We start from the raw sequence: 22,475 nt of genomic DNA, 5'->3' as shown, positions 1-22,475 counted from the left end.
TACAGAGTGGAAGGGGACCAGGAGTGACTGTGGCAGCCATAGGGAAGGCAGAGCCCAGATCCAGATGTTTTAGCCCTGGAAAGCTTGCTTGCAAACAGCTCAGGGTAGGCATGTCAGGGATGGCTGGCAGACTCCAGCAGAGACAGTTGTTCTTGGTTCTTGGTTCCCAAGTCCTCCTGTGCCCAGCCTCTGCATCCGTAGGCCCAGTAAATCACTGGGGAAGTAGAAGAGCTTGTGTGCCCTGATGCACAGCACTGATGGACATGCTTTCTCTTCCAGAAAAGGGCTGTCTGAAGCTTAATAGTACCCAATTGAGCATGTGTGGCAGCCAGCTTGGACATATGGTTCCCATATATTTGATGGTGGCTCAGGTTTTTGGTAGGTTATAGCTTATACCTGCATTTTTCAGTTCTGCTACAGTCTGCATGCTCTGTCAGTATCAGCCATAAGACCTGGGCTGGGAATTGATTTGCCTTCTTTGCTGCCTGGGGCAGAGATCTGAAAGAAGAAGGAGCTGATATTATGGTTTCCTTATGCAGCCTTCCTGACCTTCCTTTCTTCTTGCCCTTTTTACCCTGGCAAAGCCCTTCTCTGAGCCTCAAGCGTCACTTGTTTTTCTGCTCATGCACATTTTACTTCCATGTTGAAACACTTTTTTTCTGAGACTTAGACAAGTGGGAAAGCCCTTGGGAGGAAGGTGTCTCTAAGGAGCAGGACAATGTAAGAGGGTGTGTTTATCTTGTGGGTTTGAAGCCATCCTGCTGGTTTCCATCTCCCTCCTTGGTAAAAAGGGATCCATTTTGGGGAGCACCAGGCTGCTGTGGGCAGGAAAGGTGCTGTTGGTGCAATGCCACCCCTGGAGCCCTTCCTCAGCACATTTTGAGTCCACTGAGGTCTGTATTTCAGTTTGAGGGGTTAATGTGTTCTCACAACAGTGAATTTTGGGAAGATTTCTCTGGTGCATGCAGCCTGGGTGAGATGAGCACAACCCAGGCTGGGACTCGAGGTGCGAGCTACTAAGCATGCATCCCAGGCTCTGCAGTATGGCACTCTTCATGAGCATACTTTGTGCATCTCGCTCACAGAAGCACACTGAGGCCCTGCGTGCCCTTCCCACCACCCGTGTCATGTACTCATCAGCCCTGAAGATGTTGCTGCCTCTTCCACATCCAGCCCTCGGGACCTGGCTGCAGGGAGGCGTCCTGGTGAGCACTGCCCAGCCCAGGAACGCTCGCTGGCGAGGGGAAGCTATTTTTGCTGGGGCGGCTCCCTGGCTCAGCACCACTTGCTGGGACAAGTCGGGCACCTGCTGGGGGTGTCCCCAGCTGCAGCTGCTCCCCAGCCTGGATTCACTGCACAGGTGGGGAGGGCTGTTTCTCCCCTGTCAAGGACTCGTCCCTGCCCCTCTGGCCCTCCCCAGGGAGGCAGGTCCCCGTGTCTCCAGCTTCTCCCACCAGCTGGGGATCTGCATTCAGGTGCTGCGTGCAGTGAGGGCAGGGGAAAACTGTACTTGTCTGGGGCAGGCAGAGGTCCTGGGGGACGCAGACCTACGTGCGCTCAGCACCCACGGAAAATGCATCCCGTAAGGGGCAGGATGCTGGGTGGGCAGGCGAGCTGTACAGCTCGGTGCCGGTTTCTCCTGTCAGCTCTGCTCCAGATTTTCTCTCTCTCTGCTCATATCGCAGCAGCCCTCGGAGTGTGATAGAGTGCAGGCTTCCCCAGCGCCGCTGCGCTCGCACAGCCGCTGTCTGCACTCGGGTCCCAGCACGGCGCTGGTCCCTGCACACCCCTCCCTGCCCGTGCCCTGTGGGGGGCATGGGGTGCCCCTGCCTCCCTTCTCAGCATCCCCTGTCCTCAGAGGATGAAGAAGGGGGGGAAAAAGTGAGATGAGCTCCCTCCAACCTGCTGCAAATAGCCACATCACCCGCATGTGTCTGAGCGATGTGGGCGAGCTGTGGGTCCTACAGGCGTGTCCAATGCTTTGTCACTGGCACTGATGGAGAAGCACCCGGGGGTGCTGCCTGTGAGACAGAGCGTGTCGTTGCCTTGGCATGTGGTGGGACTCTGCTTGGGTTGTGCCTCTCCTAATCTTGCCCAGCTGCTGGCCAGGTCTGGGGCACTGATGGAGGCTTCCATCTTCCTGATGGAGGCATCAGGTCTTCAGTCAGGCCTTGGGAGGGAAGGGGAGGATGCTTTTCTGCAGGAATAAGGGAGACAGAAGTAGTTATCCTGGTGCTGTTGGAGTGCCCCTGGGCTCTTTGAATGCTCCTGTGCTCCCTCTGCCCGTGCTGGGCTGGAGACTGGGGTTGATCAAGAAACTTTGGTCTTCTCTAGTTGTCCAGGCGGCCTCCTGAGATTCAGCTCTTGGGGGTTTTTTGTGCCTTCAGGAGGAGGTTTTCTGTGGCACCAAGCTATCTCCCACCTCTTGCTTGTCTGGGACCACCAACCAGAAGGGGAACCACACAAATACAGCAGCTTTCTCATGGGCACTGGGCACGCAGGGAGCAGCACAGCCACCTCCTCAGCGAGGAGGCTTCCTCCACCTGCCTCTGGGGCACAAAGCTGGGTGATCCCCAGCTCAGAACCCTTCACCCAGTGAGAAATCTTCCCTCTGGATGGCCACATCACCTCTGTGAGGGGATCTGCTGTGTTCCCCAGCATCTGTGCCAGCTGCCTTCTTGGGAGGGAGCAGGTTGGGCCCAATCCTTCCCCTCCAGGATGGGACATAAATGGCAGTGCTGGCCCAGGCAGGCTGACCAGGGAGAGCTGAGGGACCAGGCGTGGATGTTCTTCCCCCTCACTTTTTTTAAAAAGTCACTGTCTGCATGGTGAGTTTTATGTGGTGATGACAGTTCCTGATGGGTTACATATAAAATCCCTTGCATCCCCGAGGATGCTACCAGTTGAAAGCTTTTATGGCATTTTAAAAATAGCTGCAGAGGGGGGAAAGAATGAGTAGATGGATGGGTAGGTGGATCCCTAATAAGGAGAGAAGAGGAAACTGCAAGAGAGGGAATGGAAAGACTTTAGTGAACGGCATGTGAGTGATTGCTGAGAGAGGGGGGGATGCGGTCGTACTGAGCTGTGTGCCCAGCAGGAGTGGGAAACCCTATAAAAAGCCTGGACATGAGATATGTTCCTTGCACAAGTCAGGGGGAGAGGGATGGGGTGAGCATCAGTGTGGGCTGTCTCTCTTGCATATGCTCCTGGTGTTCTACAAGTAGCCATTAAAATTAATCCCCGATTTGGGCTGGCTGCTGCTCTTGCGTGGTTCCCCGAGCACCTCCAGGCTCACCCATGCCTCTCTGCCTGCTTCAGGCTGATGGCCTTGCCTGGGAGCTGGCACATGAGGTTGATTTTGGCTTTCCCCATGGTCTTTCCTACCTGGGCTGTGCTCCAAGGAGAGGTGCTGAGGCTGCCTCTCTGCTCTGGCCCCTGGCTCGCTGCTGACAGCTTCCAGCTCTCGGAGGCAGGACCTGGTGGGGCTGGGGCAGAGCGTCCCCATTCCTCCATGGAGCAGTGATCCTGGCAGGATGTCCCTTTGGGACAGCCCCTCGCTGCCTCACATCGCTGCTGGTGCGGCAGCTCCAGGGCTGCTGTACAGCCCACTGCTCTCCCCCAGCGCTCAGGGAAGATTACATGGAGCGTCTCTAAGAAATGCTAATTGCTTTGGCTTGTGCTTGGTACAGCAGTGCCACTGGGCACTCGGAGCTTTTAGTCAGCTCAGAGATCTGTCGGATCCTTCCGCTCCCTCCTCCAGAGAGCCAGCAAAGGTCTGATGTGGCCATTGCTGATCCTTTCATCTCTGAGCCCAGCTGAGCAGCGGGCTGGCACCCACCTGCGCTGCCCCAGCACCCATTGTGACATAGGGACAGCATGTGCTGCCATTGGGGTGCCACAGCCCTGGGCAGGCACAGCACACTCAAGTGAGGCTTGTGTTGGAGGAAGGTGCTGGGTGGGTGTTGGGAGCTTCCCATCCCAGGGAAGAGGACTGAGCTTGTGGCGCAGCAGAAGCCTTCAACACCGTTCTGCCGCCTGTCCTCCCTGAGCCCCGCTGCTGCTGCTCTCCTGCTCTGCCCCTGGCAATCAGAGCTCTGTGAAGCTGGGCTTATTTGGTGCAGGCTGCTGGGGAGCATTCCTTGGCTTTGCCCCTGCTCAAACAGCAGGGAAAAGCGCTGCTAACAAGATTCCTCTGTCAAATATGCCAGCCTGTCACATCCAGGCCATCTCCCCCTGCTCCCCTGCACTTGCTTTTTTTTGTCTGTTTTTTTACTTCCTCAGCAGTGAGGCAAATAATCAGGGAAGCTGGGGAGTGTGTGCTCCCTGGTCCTTGTGCTGGCCTCTCACAAAGTGCTGCTGCTGGTCCACGTGCTGTTTTCCTATTGTGTTTCTCCAGCTCTCACCTCTTGTCCAACACTGCAACTCAGGAGCTGGAGTCCAAGCCCCGGTATCCTCTGGGGGCATTGAGGCCTTCACCCTGCCTTTGTCACCAGACCTGGGGCTTGGTGGTAACGTGGATGGGTCCTGGCTGGCCCTGGTGATGCTGGTGGGCAAGGGGACGTGTGAGCTTGGGGGTCTCCTGGGAGCTGCATGGAGCCTCCTCCAGGTGCCTGGTGAATCGAGGACTTGCCAAGAGAGGTCATCTGTGGCTGTCCCAGCTCCTTCCTCCATGCTTGGGTCTGGTGGCACAAAGGGTACAATTCAGAAAATTTCGCTCCTTGGCAGGCGGTTCCTGGCTCATGTAAGCCAAAAGCACGCACAACAAAGCCGGTGTTGATTATGTCCCTTGAAAAGGGGACTTGTTCCCTGGAAAATGCAGCTCTGCTGGGCCCATTGACCACCCGCTAATTGGCACTAATGAGGAGCTGGGAGGTGGGTGCTGGGGACAGATAGGCTGTTGCTGGTGTGCGGCGGGGAAGGGAGATGTGACCTTGGTGCAGGGAATCTGGGCTGTGGGATGGGGCTGTCCCTGGAGAGCCCTCTGCTCTCCTCCTGCAGTGCTTAGCCCGGAGCAGAAAGCGTGGAGGGTTAAGAGGATCTCTGGTGCTTACTGTACACAGATGGATTTATTTACATCTGTATTGCAGGGAGCTGGGATGCGGAGGGTGAAATGCCATGTTGGGAGCATAGGGCTGATGCCAGGTTGGGCTGTCTGCCTCCAGCCCGACCACCGGTGCCTTTTTCCTCCAGGCCCTGATGAAGGCACTGAAGGCTTTTAGCAGGAGACAGCCACGTCTGCCTGCCTGCCACTTCCTGTGCTGGCAGCCCCCCCCTTTCCTTTTGAAGTCTGTTCCTGGGCGTACACAGGAGCCAAGGAGAGCAGGAGTGTGGGAAGGAGGAGGGGAGGATGAGTCTGTGTGAAACCCCTGTGTACACGCACCCTGGGGAGCTCATTGTTCTGCCCTGCCACATCCTCCCCTCCATGCACACTGTCCCCTGCCGGCACTGAGCCCTTGTGGCCCCCTGGTAGGAATGCCCCGTGTCCCTGGGGGCTCAGGATGTGCCCGGGGTTTCCAGCCCCCTGGGAGGGCCCGGCAGGTGGGCTCTGGTGGGCTGAGGCAGAGGGGTCTGGTGCTGCTGCCCTGCTCCAGCTGCTCCTGTAACACCTGCACTGATTCCATTGGGGGTTCTCATCTTCTCCTTGCTAAAGTGTCCAAGCTGTTGCACCCAGTCCTTTCTCTGGGAGGTTTTTCAGGCTGCCAGCCCATCTGACCACCGCCTCCACCTGGGTGCCCACTCTTGACCCCATAACCAGGGGTCCCAAGGCTTTGCCCCCTGCGTTGTGCTCTGCCTGTCAGGGGCTGTCTGCGCTGTGAGGGTGGCTCGGCAAAGGGAGAGCTTCCCTTGGGGATCTGTTGTTTTCTTAGAACAAACAACCAAGTGGGATGCTATTTTCCCATTCCAGCTGAGAGAGGTCGTAGTTGCTGCTTTTTGACCCTAAATCCTGACATTTGTTTTTTAATTATCTCTGTCTTCAATGAAGTGTGACCAAGAGATGAGAGCAGAACATGCTTTGGCGGTGGACACAGCTTGTGGTTTTGCAGTTTCAGGGCTTATGTCAATATATTTGTAGCTGCATCGCTACTTCCTACATTGACCTTGGGCTAGGGGTCCAGGTGAGCCTCAGGCTGTTTGAGGAAACGTTTTTGGAGCCCTGCTCCTTTCACAACCAGCCATGGAGATGGCCTGCCCTTGTGGGGCTGGCACTGGGCATTGCTCCAAGAGGGTCCACTTGGTCTTGGCAGCATGGCCCTGAAACACCTCACATCAGGTCTCAGGCTGAATAACCTGGCCTTGTCCCCAGACACCCACCCACATGTCACCTTAAGAGTGTCCCCAGGTCAGGTTCCTGCCCTGCCTCAGGGCATGTGAAGGGCTCCCCCAGCCTCCAGGATGCTGCTTCCCTGTGCCAGGCTGGGATGTCCCACAGCATGGCATGGAGCTGCCAGAGGGAAATGGCCCATGGGCTGATGGGCACCATCTCGGTGGCACAGCTCAGTGTGTGCCCTGGGTTGCTTCCTTGAAGGTCATCCCAAGGTGAGCAGCCAAAAGGCAGCTCTCCTCCTCCTCCTCTCCACAGCCCCAGTGCTTTCCCACCCCATTGCTCCCTCCTGCCCCAGCCTTCCCTCCAGGGTTGTAAGCTTGTCTCCTTCCTTTTTTTTTTTTTTTTTTGCCTTTTCCTCCTTTCCTCTTTCTTTCCTCTCCTCTCCCACCAGCTTTGTTCGCCCTGGCTGTGTATTGGAGTTGCCATGGTGACTGCCGGAGCATCTCTGCATCCCGCAGCAGGTCCTGTGCCTGGCCCTGGGGGCGGCAGGGCCCACTCCTGCCCCTCAGGGGGACCAGCCACCACGTCCTCCTGGGGGTGGGGGTCTCTGGGGACATCCCTGTGACACACCCTGGTGTGTGGGGGGAGGATGGGTCAGGGTGCAGGGTGGTCCTTGCCCACCCGGGATGGGGCCATGCAGCACCTTGTGCTGGGAGAGGTGCTGGCAAGGCTGCTGCGTGGCATGGCATCATTAGCCTCTCGTTGCTGGAGCTGTTAATCTTCGATAAATGTCGCTAATGAGTGAGCATTACTTATGGAAAACAGAGGAGCCTGCTGCAGCACGGGCCGTCCCTTTAACAGGCACCTCCGTGTGCTAGCAGAGGGGCAGAAAGCTGTGCAAGTACCAGACTGAGCCCCGTTAACTTTTACGGGACACGTGCACCTTTCTTTTAGGGAATAAGCTTTCTTTTTCCCACCCTGGGAGCCATGCTATTGCTCCTGTTGGTATTATGTCACCATGCAAGTACCTGCAGAGACTTCACCTTGCCTTGGCCGGGCTCAGGACCCTGGGGTGCAAACATCCCCAGGACTTTGGGCAAAGTGATGCCTGGATCCCAGATCCTTTTTTGGGGCATGATGTACATGGAGGACCAGCGCTGGCAGCGGGGACTTAGCTGCATGCCCAGCCAGGGAAGGTGCCTCTTCATGAGCCATGTTCTGGTGTTGGAGGACACGAGCAGAGCAATGGTTTGGAGGCAGACAGTGACCTGTGGTCTCTGGTGCTGCTTGGCAGACAACGAGATATCCTTTCAGTATTTGTCAGAGCTTTTGTGTCCCTTTCATGAGATAATTAGGGTGACATGTTATTAGCTGATTACTGGGGGAAAAATATATTTACTGAGGATTTATTCTAGAAACATTAATCTTCTGTATAGTTGCTAAGTCCCCATAAATAATCTGGTTTTGATAATCAATTGCTATTGTGACCTCCCTTATAAATCTCAGTTAAATGCACACTTAATTCACATAAAGTTGCCAGATTTACTTGTACGTTTCTGTCCTGCTGTTTGCCTCAGGCAGTTGTCTGTGTGTGTGTTAGCTCCACTCTGTTTATCAGACAGCCCCAAACCAGGACGTGGCTTGCCAAGGCAGAGCAGTGGTAGCAGCAGCGAGGCTCCTCTCCTGGGGTCCTATGAGGAGAGCCCAGCACATCCCAGCTCCCTTCTAGCTCAAACAAAAGTGCCCTGCAAACAGCAATGCACGGAGCCCTTCCCCTGCCCTTTTTGTGCTTTGTGTCAGGTTTGAGGGGAGCAGGAGCAGCCCAAAGAGATCTTTCACCCAGAGCAACCCAAGGTGTGTGGCTGTGGGTGAGTTAAGCCCCAGTTTGCGGGTGCCAAAACCCCTGCAGAGGTTTTCAGCAGCGCTGGTTTGAGCTCCAGGGTGATGGCAGAGCTGGGTGTGCAGCTCCCGTAGCTCTGTGGTGCCTTTTTGCTTGTTTGTGATGAGGCTTGGCTGGAAACCCAGGTCTGGGTGGGCTCCGCAGGGTCCTGAGCGCCCTCAGGCTGGCGGTGGGAGCTTCTCGAGCCTCGGTGCGGGCGGGTGGGTCAGAGGGGAATGAAGTGGGGCTGTTGTAGGGGTGAGGCAGTTGGCCCTGGCTAGCAGGACGTGTCACTGTCAGCTTCCTCTGGAGTTGCAGGGAGATTCCAGCCTTGAATCAGGCTCCGTTGCTTGTCGGGGCCACGGTGACTTATTTTATCCTCTCGCAGTGTTGCACACCCAGAGAGGGAAGAGGACTGGCTTTGTTCTGGCAGAGCCCAGAGGTGCTGGTGCCCTTCCTGCCAGGGAACACACGGATGGGCCAGGTGGGAGCGTGGCAAACCTCCTGCTGTGGTTAGGGACGTGGGGTTTTTTCCCCTCACCTGTGCCCCCTATGGCACTGCCCCGTAGCTGCAGGAGCTGGTGGTCCCTGGAGCACAGCCTGCCCAGCCCATGCCAAGACACCAAGAGGGACAGCTTGAGCAGTGATGGTCTCAGTGACAGGGACCGTGCTAGGGGAGCTGTAAAAGAAATGATGAAGCTGTTGGAATTGCTGGGAAGACGTCAGCTAAGATCTCCTCCTGAGCCTGGCTGGAGCCCAGCCTGCTAATTGTGGTGGTAGGGGAAATACACAAACATACAGATGGCAAGGAGAACAGAAACTGCTGCCTCTTAATATCGAAAGCTCTGTTTTTGACCAACTGAAATCGACACATGGCAGAAGATAAACGCTAACAGCTTTGGGGGAGAGCGGCACACATCGCCAGCCTGCTCAGGAGCACCTTGAGCCCTTGCAAAGCCTTAAGGGGGATTTGCCTCTCCCTGGGCAGCAGGGTGGCCAGCCCAAAGTCACTGCTCAGGGGAGCATCACCTCTAGGGTATCATTCCTTTTTTTTTTTTTTTTTTTTGTAGTTGCAAAGGGGCTGTGCCTATAGCTTGTAAAAGATGTTCTGTCCCATGGGGCTTCACCCTGACCCTAGACACTGAGGACGGGATGGGTGAGATGGACATCAGGCAGCAAGAGACAGCTCAGTCAGCCCACGGGACAGTGAGCCTGATGCTGTGCTCCAACCCACGGTGTCTGCGGTGCCTAAAACCCCTTGGTGGCCATGTGGTTGGCACTGGCATGGTGCTGTGCTCCTGGCTCTGCCACCCCCTGCATGGCCACATGTCTCCCTTGCACCCTGCAGGGGAGTGCAATCTTTTTCTGACCACTTAAAGGCTCCATTTGCTGCCTTCAACAGAATTAGAGTGGAGATCACAATAGATTAAAGGAGGCGGTAAGCACCCTCTGTGCTGCTTGTGTAATCTGTGAGGACCCCACGGGGGCCAGCTGGGTTGGGGCTCTGCTGAACCCTTGTCCTTTGCATATTTTTTGTAGGATGGTCCATATTAAGTGGCTAAAGGTGTGTTTTCTCTTCGGATGCCATGGTTTGGAGGCAGTTTTATGGCCTGGCAGGGATGTGGCAGTGCCCTTCACACCGCAGCTGCGAGCTGTGCTGCACTGCTCCCCGACCCCAGCTGTTTCAGAAGCACCTTCCTGGGGCGTAAGAGAGACCAGAGGAATTTGGAGCCTGCCGGGGAAGCTCCAGATCCATTTTGCTGCCAGCCCTGAGCCGAAATTCATCCCCTGGAATGTGACTGGCTGCACGGCGGCTGGTCTTGAACCTCCAGCCTCCGAGCACGCACTGATGGCAGTAAGGTTGCCCTGTAACCTACACCCCTTCGGTGCATCCTATTTTTGTGGAGTCTGTCCCCTCTGTGACGCCAGGGCTCGCTTGGCCAGCTGTCACCCCCAGTCCAAATTCCCACTTCATTGCATTAATATCTATGTGGTGTCTCTGGCTAGAGATTTGATTTCAAGTTCCCTCCCCAGAGCAGAAGGAGTTAAAAATAGCAAATCCACCACCCTTCATTCTCTGGCTATGACGTAGCCTCCCAGTTTGGAATTACAATGCCAGTGTGAATATGGTCTAAAATAAAACAAATGAGCGTGCTGCGCTCATTCTGCAGAATAAAAGAACAAGTTCCAGTCTTGAGCAGCACCATGGAGGAGCCTCTGTCTGCTAACCTGCACCTGCAGAAAGCAAAAATTCAGCTTTCTTGCAGTGCTTGTGTTGGCCAGATGAAGGATGCTATGCACGGAGTGATTAGCGGGGTAATAGAGGTGGCATCCAGCCCACTGGGGAACTAACTGATTGCAGGAGGAGCCGGGAAGGAATTAGCTTAGTGCATTATGGTTTGACGCTGTCTTCCTCCAGCATCACGTACAAACCGCCTTGCCAAGGGGCAGCTGGATGCCAGAAGTGAATTACTGGGGCAAAGCCGTGCTGGATGCAGCTGTGGTCCATGTAAAGAGCAGGGCGTGAGCAGCGGGCACCAGCCCTGAGCAGCAGCCTGCCTCCATCTCCCCGAATGGGGCTCTTGCTCGGAGCTGGTCTAGAAAATCCAAAATCTCCACATTTTTCCCTCTCAGATGCTGCCCTAGTTTAAAAATGCTGGTTCCTGGCTTGCTTTGTAATATTTTAAATATAGCATCCTTTATTTTTTTTAACGTATGCACCATATGTTTTGAAAACTGCAACAAAATCCATGGGGCTTGTGGGTGGAGATTAAAGGGAAAAAAACATTTCCATACAGGAAGCTGCAAATGTGAAACGCAGCGGCAAACAGAAAATCCCTCAGTGCATCAGCCAGAAATAAGCTCCTTTCTGTCCTGGCTGCCTCAGACGCGCTCATGTGCATGCGAGGAACTGACCTGAACCTTTCCATTGTGTCAGCTCCTCACCCCGATGCCCTGGCACCAGCTCCTCAGCCCCCTCCAAAGCCTGGTGTTTGATGCCACTGTGTCGGAGAGCATCCTCCGTTGTTCTTTCCCTTCTTCAGTGCTGTCTATTTGTCTTGTTTGTTTGGCTGGGCCCGATCCCTCAGGATTGGTTGCTGCATCCCTCAGCTTTGATGGCAGCGGGGAGCATACACCGTGGCTCACTGTGCTCCCTCCCAGGAACAAACGCAGGCTCAGTTTAGCAAGAAATTCAGCTGAAGCAAAAAATGATGAGCTAATAGGTTTCATCTCTTGGCCAGAGCCTCAAGTTTTTCTCCACCATGCACATCTAGCACGCCTTGAGCCAAGGACCCAAAGGCGTCTGCTCGCAGGGACACCCCAAACCTGCCCAGCCTGGTTAGAGCAGAAAATAGCAGCATGTGGGCTGGGGCCGGGCTTGCTCCCCAGCCCGGGCGCTCTCCTCCTGTTCTCTAGCTGCTATGAGCTGCCGGATGAGTCGTTTCACTGCCTGCAGCTCACCCACTTGTCATGCCTCATGAATAAAATCCAGGGGAGGAGACGGGCTGTGGCCAACGTGTGGCTGCTGGTGGGCTTCTTCCCTCTGGGACCACCCTGCAGGTCCCCAGCCATGGTCACTGTCACCCCTGCAGGCAGGAGAGGGGCTGGGTGCCAAGGATAGTGGTGCGGTGGAGGCTGGTGGGACCCCCATGGCTGCCGGGTACCCGAAGCTCGTGCTGGGGTGGCCCTGAGGGGGATGGCACCAGTTGGCCGCATTGGAGGAAGGGACGTGGGACAGAAACCCCATGAGAGTCAGAGTCAGCCCCTTGCTGGTTCCCAGCCTGCAGTGATGCCTCTTCATGGGTTCCTCTGTGTTTGTTCCAGCTCTGCAGCATCCCCTTGCAGTGGAGGTTCGGGGCTGGGGTCCGTGTGTCACCCTGTGGGGTGTGGGGCTCTTGTGGCACGGGGATGGCAGGGCGGAGGGAGGGTGCTACCAAGGACCTAGCTGCACATTGTGTCCTCTGGAGAACATGGCCTCAGGTACTCCTCCTGCACCTGGGACCCACTGAGAGCATCCTCTGTGACAGTCCCAGTGGGTTTGTGCTCAACCAGGTCTCCATCCCGGAGTAGTTCTCAACTCAGTTTGGGGCTCAGGCAGAGCTCAAGCCCAGCACGCCGTGGATATGTGATGTATCAGCATGCTGGACTTACTCATCTGCCTCGCCCCCACGCTCATACACAATTTATTTGTATCTATAGCAGCCTGGGCAAGATTTTTAAGCTGAACCAGATGTAAGGATGAAATTCCATCTTCAGCCTCCCAGTGGGGATCCCTCCTTGCCCGCCTCGAGTAAACCTTTCCGCTGCCCAAACCGCTGATCTCAGGGAGCGCCGCACATCTGCTGGGAGCCGGTGGGATTGGCATCCAACAAGAGCTTACAGCTGCCGGCCAGGGCTGGAAAACAGCAGTGGGGTGAGGGCTGCAGGTCTCTGGAGCACTGCAAGGTCTCTGGACCTATGGCCGGGGTCTCTCAGCTTCTCCCAGCTGGCTCCTGCCCCTCTGCATACCCCCGGGCTTCGTGCCCATTGATTATTGCTCGTCAGACCTCCTGAAGCATGGCTGACCCCTCTGATTCGAGAGGTGATCCCTCAGGAGAAACCTGGTCTGGCTTTCTGGGCCAGGATCCAGCATTTTCACAGCCTCCTGGGTTAAGAGCTGATGTGTGCATGCCGGCGGTGTCTGCTCAGGGCATCGGAGCCCCTACGTCCCCTGCGGTGCCGGGGCTCTGCTCTCACTTCCCACCTGGGCGAGAAGAGCTCTGGGCAGTGTGCGTGGCACTGGGAGCCGCACGGTGCTACAGGGTATCTCAATCAAGCCCTTCTCCACCTTGCACGTCTCATAAAGGCTTTTTTGTCTTCAGCTGACCCTTCTCTAGCGAGGCCTGCTCACAGGTGCTGGGCAGGAATGTTTTGCTTGGACTGCTACTGCACTAGTATAAGCCCCCAGCGAATCTCTCCCTTTGCAGGCTTGCCCTGCCCTCCCATTTCTCCTCCCACCAGCTCCTGCAGTTTCCTTCTGGTGTGCTGAACATGCACATCATGTCTGAGGCTCAGCCTGATGTTCTCTGATTTCTGGTTCACCCTGGAGGCTTTTGCTGCCAGGCCTTTTTGCTGGAACAGAGCAGATCAGGTCTCAGCCTGAGAGTGCACGCAGCCAGCCTCCAGCACCCACACTTGGGGTGACCAGGCCTTGTGTGGGGACCTCAGGGTGGCTGTTGGGAGCTGGGAGCAGGGTCCTGAGCACCTCTGAGCTGGTCCCCACCATCCCCTCGTCAGCATCCCGCACCTGATGCCTGTGCCAGCCACAGGCATCGCCCTGCAGAGCCGACGGGGTGAGTTGCATCGGAGCCATGAGATGGGGACATATCCTGCGTGCTCGGGGAAGCATCCTGCTTCCTAGCGCTGCCAGTCACTGTGGAGCATCCTTGCTCAGGGATGGGGCAGAGGGGGCAGCTCCCAGCTGTCCTGCTGCAGCCACCCTGGGGCAGGATCCCGTGCCACCCCACTGTCCCCCTGGGATCACCGTGCTGTCCCCTCCTGTTCGGTGCAGCTCCCAGCTGCAGGCTCACCACGGCTCCTGCCCTGCAGCCAAGCATTCCAGCCATTATTAATTAAAATGCAATCTATCCTCTCTCTCCCTCTCCCCAAGCCACCAAGAACTGCTAAAATATTCTCAGGGCTAATGGGGAGGGGAATTAAATAGTTACTGTGCAATTCAAGCTGTGCCTTTTGGAGATTTATTGCCGCTCCTGGAGCCCGTGATTCCCTCGGGTACTACGTAGCTCAGCAGAAATCTGCCTGCCCAAGACAGTGGGCACGCTGTGCGAGGGGCTCAGGCAGCTGCAGTGTGGCCAGCCTGCTGCAGCTCCTGGGTGCCCAGAGCTGGGGGATCTCTTCTCTGTGAGCCACTGGAGGTGAACTTTTCATCTCTGCCCACGTGCTGGCTGTCTGTGCTAGGCCCCACGGGACGGGCATGATGCTTGTGTTAGGATGAGAAGTGGCGTGCTGCTGGTGGAGAGCAGCTCCTGCTGCAGGCTGCTGCAGGGAGCAGAGGCAGGGGGGTCCTGCTCACACCCGGTGTGGGGGCACAGGCTGCTGGCAGGGCCAGGGGCTCTGCTGGAAGCATCTGCGTGGTGTCTGCAAACTCATGAGCACCCAGAGTCCCGGTTGCAATTGCAGCTCAAGGAGCTCTTGTTGCCATGACAAGCTGTACAAGCATTAGCTGGGAAGAAAAGCCCCTGGCAGCGCTCGGTGGAGATGGGAGAAAGGCGGCCAGCATGGCGGCACACAGCCCCTGTGCAAGCCACACACCACTGTGGGTTCCGGTGTGGGTCCTGGAGGGGACGGGGGTGCTGTGCGTGCAGCAGGGTGCTGTGCTCGTCCTCCTCCCGCAGCCCCATGTGGCACAAGGACCTCTTTTCCCAGACAATGGCTTTGGCGTCAGCGGCGCCCTGGGTGTGCCTGTGTCGCGGTGACCTGCGGTGGCTGTGCCGTGCTGCCAGCACAGCCCCTTTCCCTGCGCTCCCAGGGTCATTTCGGGGGTGTCAGGGCACGCGGCTGACCTCAGCAGCCCCCAGCAGGCCAGGGAGGAGCTGCCAGGCTCAGGAAGCCGCTGAGCTCTTCACAAGGCTTCTCACCCCATACAGCCCACGTCCCTCGTGGCCGCGGGGCTGTGCTGGGGCAGGTCCCGACCCCACAGCAAGGAGGTGCATCCCGCACAGCCCCAGCCCCAGCAGGCTCTCTGGGCTTCCCTGGCCCTGCCGGGGGAAACGCACATCCTGCAGGCAGGGGCAGCTGCCGGCAGTGGGGGGGACAATCGCCGGCTTCCTCCGCGCTCACGCTTAGAGAATAATTTCCATGAACGCAGCCAGGAATGAACTCGGCCGCACATTCTCTATTCACTGCTCCTTTTTTTTTTCCCATTTCCCTCTAACCTCTTTCATTTTCTCCATTCTGCTTCCCTCTTTCCCCTTCTCCTTTGGCTCCCCCAGTGACCTCCCTCCTCTCGTTTCGGAGCAGTACCAATGTCCTGCTGCCAGCAGCTGCCTGCCCTTGCCCGCACTATCCCCTGCTGCAGTGCTGTCCTGGCACCCACGTCCTGTTTTTGTCCTGTGTCCCACTGAAGGAGGTGACACAGGGTGGGAGTGGCAGCGGCGGGTGGACAGCGTGAGGCAGGTGGGAGCAGTAATGGGTCATGATCTGACTAGGGAAGCCTGGGGCAAGATGGGGAGCAGCGGCAGGCCGAGGGCTGTCGCTGTAAGCCACAGATGGCTACGAGGGCAGAGGTGCGTGGCCTCGCTGGGTTCCCAATCCTGCCTGCTCCATGATTCCCTAACGGGGCTCTTTTATCATTTTTTGGGGACCCCTCAGTGCTGCTCCCAGCTCAGTGGTGCCGCCACAGCCCACTCCTGCAGCTCCACATGTGGTGCCAGCAATTCATGCAGTGCAAACATTGGAAGCAGCAGCAAAATGTGGAGCAGCCGGAGCCAGGCTCACAGTGCCCTGCAGCAGATCCATGGCACCTGCACTCAGCCTTTGTCAGCAGCACCCAGCTTAAAAAATTAACATTAAACTTAGGTAAGGGATCATGGAACGCTTCTGGGTTTTACACAGGGGAAAGATTAGAATGAAAATATTTTAATGAAAGGTAGATACACAATTTTCTCACTGCTCCAAATGACTCCAAATGTGTGGAAGCATGACAGAGAGCAATGGCCAGCAACCTGAGCACCAAGATGGGCACATGGCTGTCTCTGCAGCTCTCGGCTAAGCCACCGCTCGGAGCCCCCCAGTTATTTGGGGTACTTTGTCCCATCTTTCAGCTGGGCTACCTGTGCATGGCATAGCTGGGTTGCACACGCCTGCGTTGTGCCCTATACCAGGCTGTCTGCGGACACAGCCCCGGTGCCTTCCCCACTGCTGCATCCTCGGCAGGGATGGGGCAGGAAGTGGCTGCAGGGCCAGGAGCTGGACAGTTCCCATGTGCCGAGGTCAGAGACACCCCAGCAGCACAGCAGCCGCGGCTCTCCCCACAGCACCAGCACTGGCTGGCCCCAAGCTTGCCCTTCCCTTCCTCCCCATGGCCACAGCCAAGCTCCTCCTTGCCTTTGGCCTCTGCAGGACAAGCCCTCAGCCCTGCAGCTGATGAGAAAACCACGTCCCGCAGCTCTGGGGCTCCCACCCTTCCTCCCTGCCACCCTCGGGGCGCAGCAGGGCTCCGGCACGAGGGGAAATCCTGCCCCTCACCTCCCGCAGGGCTCCCACACACCGCTCTACTGGTACGCCTGCGGGGTAAGCCCAGGGGCTCTGGGGCTCCTGTCTCCCCCCCACCCCTCAGCAGGGTCTCCTTTGTGCCCTTCCCACCCAAAATTACACAGCGTGTTCCAGTGCTTCACCCCAGCCTCTCCCTCAGCATCCAGCCCTTCCAGCAGAATTCCTTTCTGGCCACTCATTGCCCCCCTTCGGCCTCGACGCCTCCGGCCCGGTGCGCTGGCTGGGCCGGGCTTCCTCTTCCTGAGCCTCCCCAGCCCCCGCTGTGCTCCTGGCCTCTGACCCGGCCTCTGCTTTGCCTCCCTGCGATGGCACCATCCTGCCCAAGGGACACGGGGCTGCCCCACTCCTGCCATCCCTGGGGACAGCCACCGCCTGGTGTCATGGGGCAGGGACCTGAGGGCTGCTCACAGCCTGGAGCATCTCCTAGGCTGGTGGCGGCCCCACTCCCCGTGCCCTCCCTGGGGACAAAGCTCCTCGGTGTACTCCTCAGTGCAGTTTTGGGTGCTGTTTGGGGGCACTGTCTCTCCCACCCAGATTTTGAGCTCCCGTGCTTGCGTACGGCTGCTGCTGTGTGTCCCTGAAGCGGCGCAGGGCACCGATCCCTGACCGGAGGTGCCACCTTAATCCGGATCAGTGGGGGATCTGCCACGTGCCCACGCGGCTCCACACCACATCTCACTGCCCCGCTATCCTGGGGCTGTGCCCAGCGAGTGCCAGGGGGACCTGGAGGCAGCCCTGGAGGGATCCAGCCCTGGGCAGCCTTCTGCACCCCATCGGGGGCTGCAGATGCATTGATCACTGGGTGAAGCCCAATTAAAATCCTGCCCTGCGAGCACAACAGGAGCAAACCGGGGGCAGATTAAGGCATTCCTTGGGCAGCTCCCACCCCTTTGCCTGCCGTATCTCAGCCCGCGAGGCCACTAATGCTACTTACATTATTACTGGATTATTTGGGTGTAATGAGCTTTGCCCCGCTCAGCTGTCCCCCCGTGCAGGGGTGCTGTACTGTGTAATACTTCCTGCACAGGGCCACGAGGCGGGCAGCTGGCTGCTGGAAAACAAGCAGAGCCCCAGCAAAACAATGTGTTAATGTCCCTGGCAAAAATTCCATCACGGGGCTGAGCCTAATCACAAACCAGGGAGCTCGGGGCTTAGCGCTGAACAAAGCCAGCAGGACGGTGGCAGTGCCCTAAGCCGGGTCCTGACCCATCCCCATGGGTGCCAGTAGAATGACTGCATGGGTGTCATCCCTGCCAGTACAGTGACAGCCACAGGCACCTCTCCATCACCTCTCCCATCCCCTGCTCCCTTCCCTCCTCTCCCATCAGTCCCGCCAGCACAGGGGCTTGGCCATATGGACACACAGATGCTTCCCCCAGAGACCAGAAGCCCCAAATAAGTGATGTCGGTGCTTTTTTTGACACTGTTTTTTTCCTCTTTATTATTATTAATATTTATTTAAGTGCTGATGTAATTTGCAGCCTTTCAGCACTGCCGCCCCCCGCCTCCTGCTGTTCTGGCTGAGCTGTGTGCATTGCCGTGGCTGCATCCCAGGGCTTGGCTCCTGCTTCACTCCCTGCCAGGGTGTGAGCACAGGGTGCATGGGACGAAAAGTGTCAGCGCTATGACTCTGCTCTGCTGGACACCCCTCCAGCAGGGATGTCCCCTGACTGCAGGAGACCCAGCCCCGGGTGCTCCTGTTGGGACCAGCCCAGGGTTCCCCCGGCTGCTGCAGCATTCGTGGGCTCACAGCTGCTACAGGAGGTCCTGGACCCCTCTTCCCAGGGTTTGTGCCTCCCTGCAGGAGCATGGGTGGGGGCACTGCTGCTTTTATGGGTGCCCTCCGTTCTGCTTGGGACCCCAAGGTGATCTGAAATCTGAGCAGCTCTCAGGAGCTCGTGCCATGGCTGGAGCCTGAGCTTTGCAGAGGGGCAGGGGGGTTCTCATAGAGCATCTCAGCTTTCCTTGCAGCCCTCAGCCTGGATTCCCAAGCCAGCAGAGAAGCAGCAGCCTCCAGTCCTTGTCCCTTCACAGCCCCAGGGCACAGAGCAGAGTCAGGGGGACCAGCACATTGTCACCCTGCTGTGTCCCTGTGGGCGGTAGCAGCAAGCAGCCCCGCATGTCCTAAAGCATGTCCATGGGTGCTTGACCCGTGAGATGGGCTTTTACCGTGAGATGGTCTCTAATCTCACTTTGACTTTTCTTTCTTTGCTTTTTAGGCCAATAATGGGCTGTTTCTGTTCCCTGACACCCGATCTGCCCTTCAGTGAATGCAGAGCCTCTCTGATGAGTGAGCTCCTCTGTCCCGTGCCCGGTTCTCCCTGCTCCGCAGGGTGCTGGCATGCCGGCTTTCAGCCCGCCGCGTCTCCTGTTCCTGGGTAGGCAGTTCAGCTCTGGGTCAGAAAGTCTCCAGTCCTTTGAAATCCCTGCCCTTCAATGGCTGGGTTGCCCAAATTGCAAGTCCGTCTCTGAAACCTCGTAGCAAACAAGGCCTTGCTGCTCGGTCTGTGCCAGCCACAATTAACATGGCGAGGGACAGCCCAGAGCTCCTGCGAGCAGCAAGCAGGTGGAGCAGGGGAAGCAGGGGCTGCTCCTCCCAGTGTTTGCAGTGTGTCTGGGGTGTGCTGAGTCAGCAGAAAGACCTCTGCTGTCTGGGGTGTGCTGAGTCAGCAGAAAAACACCCTGCTGTTCCTCCCCGGGGCAGGGGTGAGGCTGCAGCGCATCCGTCCACCACAGTGGTCTGCAGAGCTGCCAGAAGAGGGTCAAGGAGTGGGGTGAGCACCCGGACGGCTTTCCCTGGAGCTCCGGTGTCCCCGTGTGCCCGTCCTGCTGAGCACAGAGGCCACATGCATCCCAGTGCCACTGTGGAAGGAGTGGTGGGGCTGGGATGCTGCTGCTGGCCAAGGAGGTGAGACCTGCCTGGGCCGAGGCTCTCAGCTGCTGCCATCCTTGACAGCTCCTTGAAAAATGACTTCTCTGTCGAGTTCCCAAACAAACAAGTGGAAGCTCCACAAGCTAACAGTTCTTTCCCATGCTGCTGCCAAATGAGCAGGTCAACAGCAAGCCAGGGCTGGTGGAGTCGAGCCGAGCAGGGCAGTCTGGGGGTGGCCAGTCCCTGCGTGCTCCTTCTGCACCCACTTTGCGGACAGAAGAGCATCGGGGAGCTGTGCACAGCTTTGGGGGCGATGGCACAGGTGATGCAGTTGTGTAGGGGCAGCGAGCAGGGCCTGGTGCTTGCACTGTGCTCTGGTGAGGGGCTGACTCTCAGGGTGTTGCTCTCCTTGCCCTGCACCCCCAGGCACCTGTATGTTTGAGGGGAGCCTCCCGGAGCATCCCCAGGAGAGGACCTAGACCCCTTCTGCATGTGCACCCTGAAAGAGACCTGCGAGAAGCAGCGCTTGGGATGCAGACCTGTGAGCCACATGTGGGTGGCTGCAGTTCTGTGGGGACAGGGAATCCCAGACCTGGGCAGGGATGTGCACCCAGGTCAGGGCCACCAGGGACCGTCATGGCCTGCTCTTTAGCTTCAGCATTGCCTAATGTCTGCCTGCAGCAGGGGTGTCTGTGCCGTGACGCCCAGCCAGGCCATGTCCCGAATGCTAACAGACCCCTTCCCTCTCGTTTTTCCCTCCCTCCTTTCTGCCAGCAGTTCCCTACCAGCAAAGCCCCTACACCCCCGGGAGTGGCTCTTCCGTCATCCAGTGCTACCGCTGCGGGGACACCTGCAAGGGCGAGGTGGTGCGCGTGCAGAACAATCACTTCCACATCCGCTGCTTCACCTGCCAAGGTAGGACGGGGCAGAGCGCGATGGCACCAGGCTGCCCGTGTCTCTGAAGGATGCCAAAGCCACCAGGCTGGGTACAGGGGTGCCAGAGACCTGGGTGCTATCAATCCCTGGGAGGGAGCTGCACATGTGGCTGGGGGCTGCTGTGTCCTTCAGTGCCCGTCCTCAGTGCTGGTGTCTGCGAGGAGCAAAGGCTGCTCCCCCCCGACAAGGTGCTCGGTCAACCACTGGCTTCAAAGGGGACGGAGCCGGTTGGAGATCTTGGCAGAGCTTGCTGCCTGCTTTCCAAGTGAAAGGGAATAAATAATGAGAGGAAATCCTCCTGTCTCACCTTCCCTCTCAGCTCTTACCCATGCCACCTCAGGCTCGCTGCCGCCAGCTCCCGCGCCAGCCCCGAGGCTCGTCCTCACCGCATCCACAGGAGCCTGGCACGGCCAGGGCAGCCCGTGGGGATGCACTCTGGGCCCCACAGCCAGCCAGGCATGATCCTGCTCGGGTTTTCTTGCCTTGGGTAAAGCAGGGAGCTGGGCTGTGCTGGCAGGTGCTCAGTTGGTCCCCCCGCTGCACCCCATCACCTTGCAGGAGAGGTGATGGGCATCGTGCACAGGCCCCTGGAGCCCGTCTCTGTTCTGTTCCCGAGGTGCCTTACGGAGTTGGATGCTCTCAAGGTCTCCCTGTAGATGGAGAAGATGCAGGAGGGGAATGACACTGAGGACCAGGGCTTGCCATGTCTCTGTGCATCACTCTGGGCTGTGCACCACCCATGGCTCCTGCTGCAGGGAAGGAAGTAGGGGGCTGGATGCCTCCCCAGCGGGGCTGGATGCCTCCCCAGCAGCCCCATCCTGCACCCTGCTGCAGCCCAACACTGACATCTTGTGGTGCTGGGGGAGGTCCCAGTGGGCCTGGTGGGCAGGGAGACCAAACCCTCTGAGATGCCTGCAGACACCTGCATCTTTGGGATGCCCTGAGAGCCCTGCTGGGGCAGCAGCAGGGAAAGGATTCACCTCAACCTGCCCAATGGGGCTGGGAAAACCCAACCGGGTCCCAGGGCTGAGCCTGGGGGGCTGCAGCTGCCCCCTGCCCCCTGACGGGTGCGTGTCCTCCCCCTGCAGTGTGCGGCTGCAACCTGGCCCAGTCGGGCTTCTTCTTTAAGAACCAGGAGTACATCTGCACCCATGACTACCAGCAGCTCTACGGCACCCGCTGCGACAGCTGCGGGGACTTCATCACCGGAGAGGTCATCTCGGCGCTGGGCAGGACCTACCACCCCAAGTGCTTTGTCTGCAGCACCTGCAGGTGAGCCCCTGCCGGCACCATGGGACGGAGAGGGTGCAGTGGTGGGTGCACCTCAGCAGGCACCTGGTTTTCTTGGTGGAAATCCTGGGGAGGCTATAGGGTGGTCCGAGCTGGAGAGCTGCCTCAGTGCCCAGCTCGCTGCCTGCCCTCACCTGCAGCCAGGGACCAAGCACGCAGCTCCCATGTCCCCCCTTCTCCTTGGCCACAGGAAGCCGTTCCCCATCGGAGACAAGGTCACATTCAGCGGGAAGGACTGTGTCTGCCAAAACTGCTCCCACTCGCTCATCAGCACCAAACCCATCAAGATCCACGGACCCAGCCGTAAGTTACGCAGGTGTTATGCAATGCCTGCGAGGAGAGACCACGGGAGCTCCTGCAGGCCCTGCTCCTTGGGGCTAGCAGGGCTGTTCGTGCTCCCCCTGAAATCCTTTTTCTAAGCCCATCCCCTGGGTCGCCCCCATGCTTACAGCTGTGCCTTTTGCCCCAGGCTGGTGCTGGGCAGAGCTGCCCGTGCCAGTGCTTGGGGAGGCGATGGGAAGGGTTTGGGGGCTGGCATGCAGCCCTGCACGAGTGCTCACAGGTTTTGGAGGAGGAGCAGGGCAGTCCTGGTCTCCACCCAGGGCTGCAGGTCACCACTGGTTTCGGTCACTCCCTTGGCCTGTTTGTGACCTGGGTGGGTACTGCCACCCCGTCCCTGTGCCAGAGGCTCGATGGGCTGCACGAGGGCTGCCGTTGCTCACTGCCTCCACCAACTGAGGAACATTTCTCAGGCTCTTTGCCTGTGCTGATGATCCCAACCTAAATCACAGCAAGAGCAATGTTTTGGGTGGGTTTGGCCAGGTATCACCATGAGCTTGCCTGATTTGGGGATGTGGCTGGGTCTGTGAGCCCCAGCCTGAGGACAGGGCTTCCCTGTCCTCATCGCCACCCTGAGCCAAGTGGGCGAGCTGCCTGGGGCATGCTGTGGCCAGCCCGCA

At 58.0% G+C, this 22,475-nt stretch overlaps 1 protein-coding gene across 1 annotated transcript in view; it reads left to right on the top strand.

The window, feature by feature from the left end:
* The window catches only part of ABLIM3 (actin binding LIM protein family member 3), a 41,151-nt gene that overhangs the window by 4,094 nt on the left and 14,582 nt on the right, over window positions 1-22,475 (top strand). Inside the window, exons 2-4 of the mRNA XM_035563935.1 lie at window positions 20,068-20,205; window positions 21,315-21,498; window positions 21,707-21,819. Coding sequence (XP_035419828.1) covers window positions 20,068-20,205; window positions 21,315-21,498; window positions 21,707-21,819 — 435 coding nt within the window. The remainder of the gene's footprint in view (window positions 1-20,067; window positions 20,206-21,314; window positions 21,499-21,706; window positions 21,820-22,475) is intronic.

The sequence above is a fragment of the Cygnus atratus genome, chromosome 14 (assembly GCF_013377495.2).
Source record: "Cygnus atratus isolate AKBS03 ecotype Queensland, Australia chromosome 14, CAtr_DNAZoo_HiC_assembly, whole genome shotgun sequence".
NCBI classification, from domain to species: Eukaryota; Metazoa; Chordata; class Aves; order Anseriformes; family Anatidae; genus Cygnus; species Cygnus atratus.
Note: the sequence above shows the minus strand (reverse complement) of the source record. Positions and strands in the feature narration are given on the sequence as shown.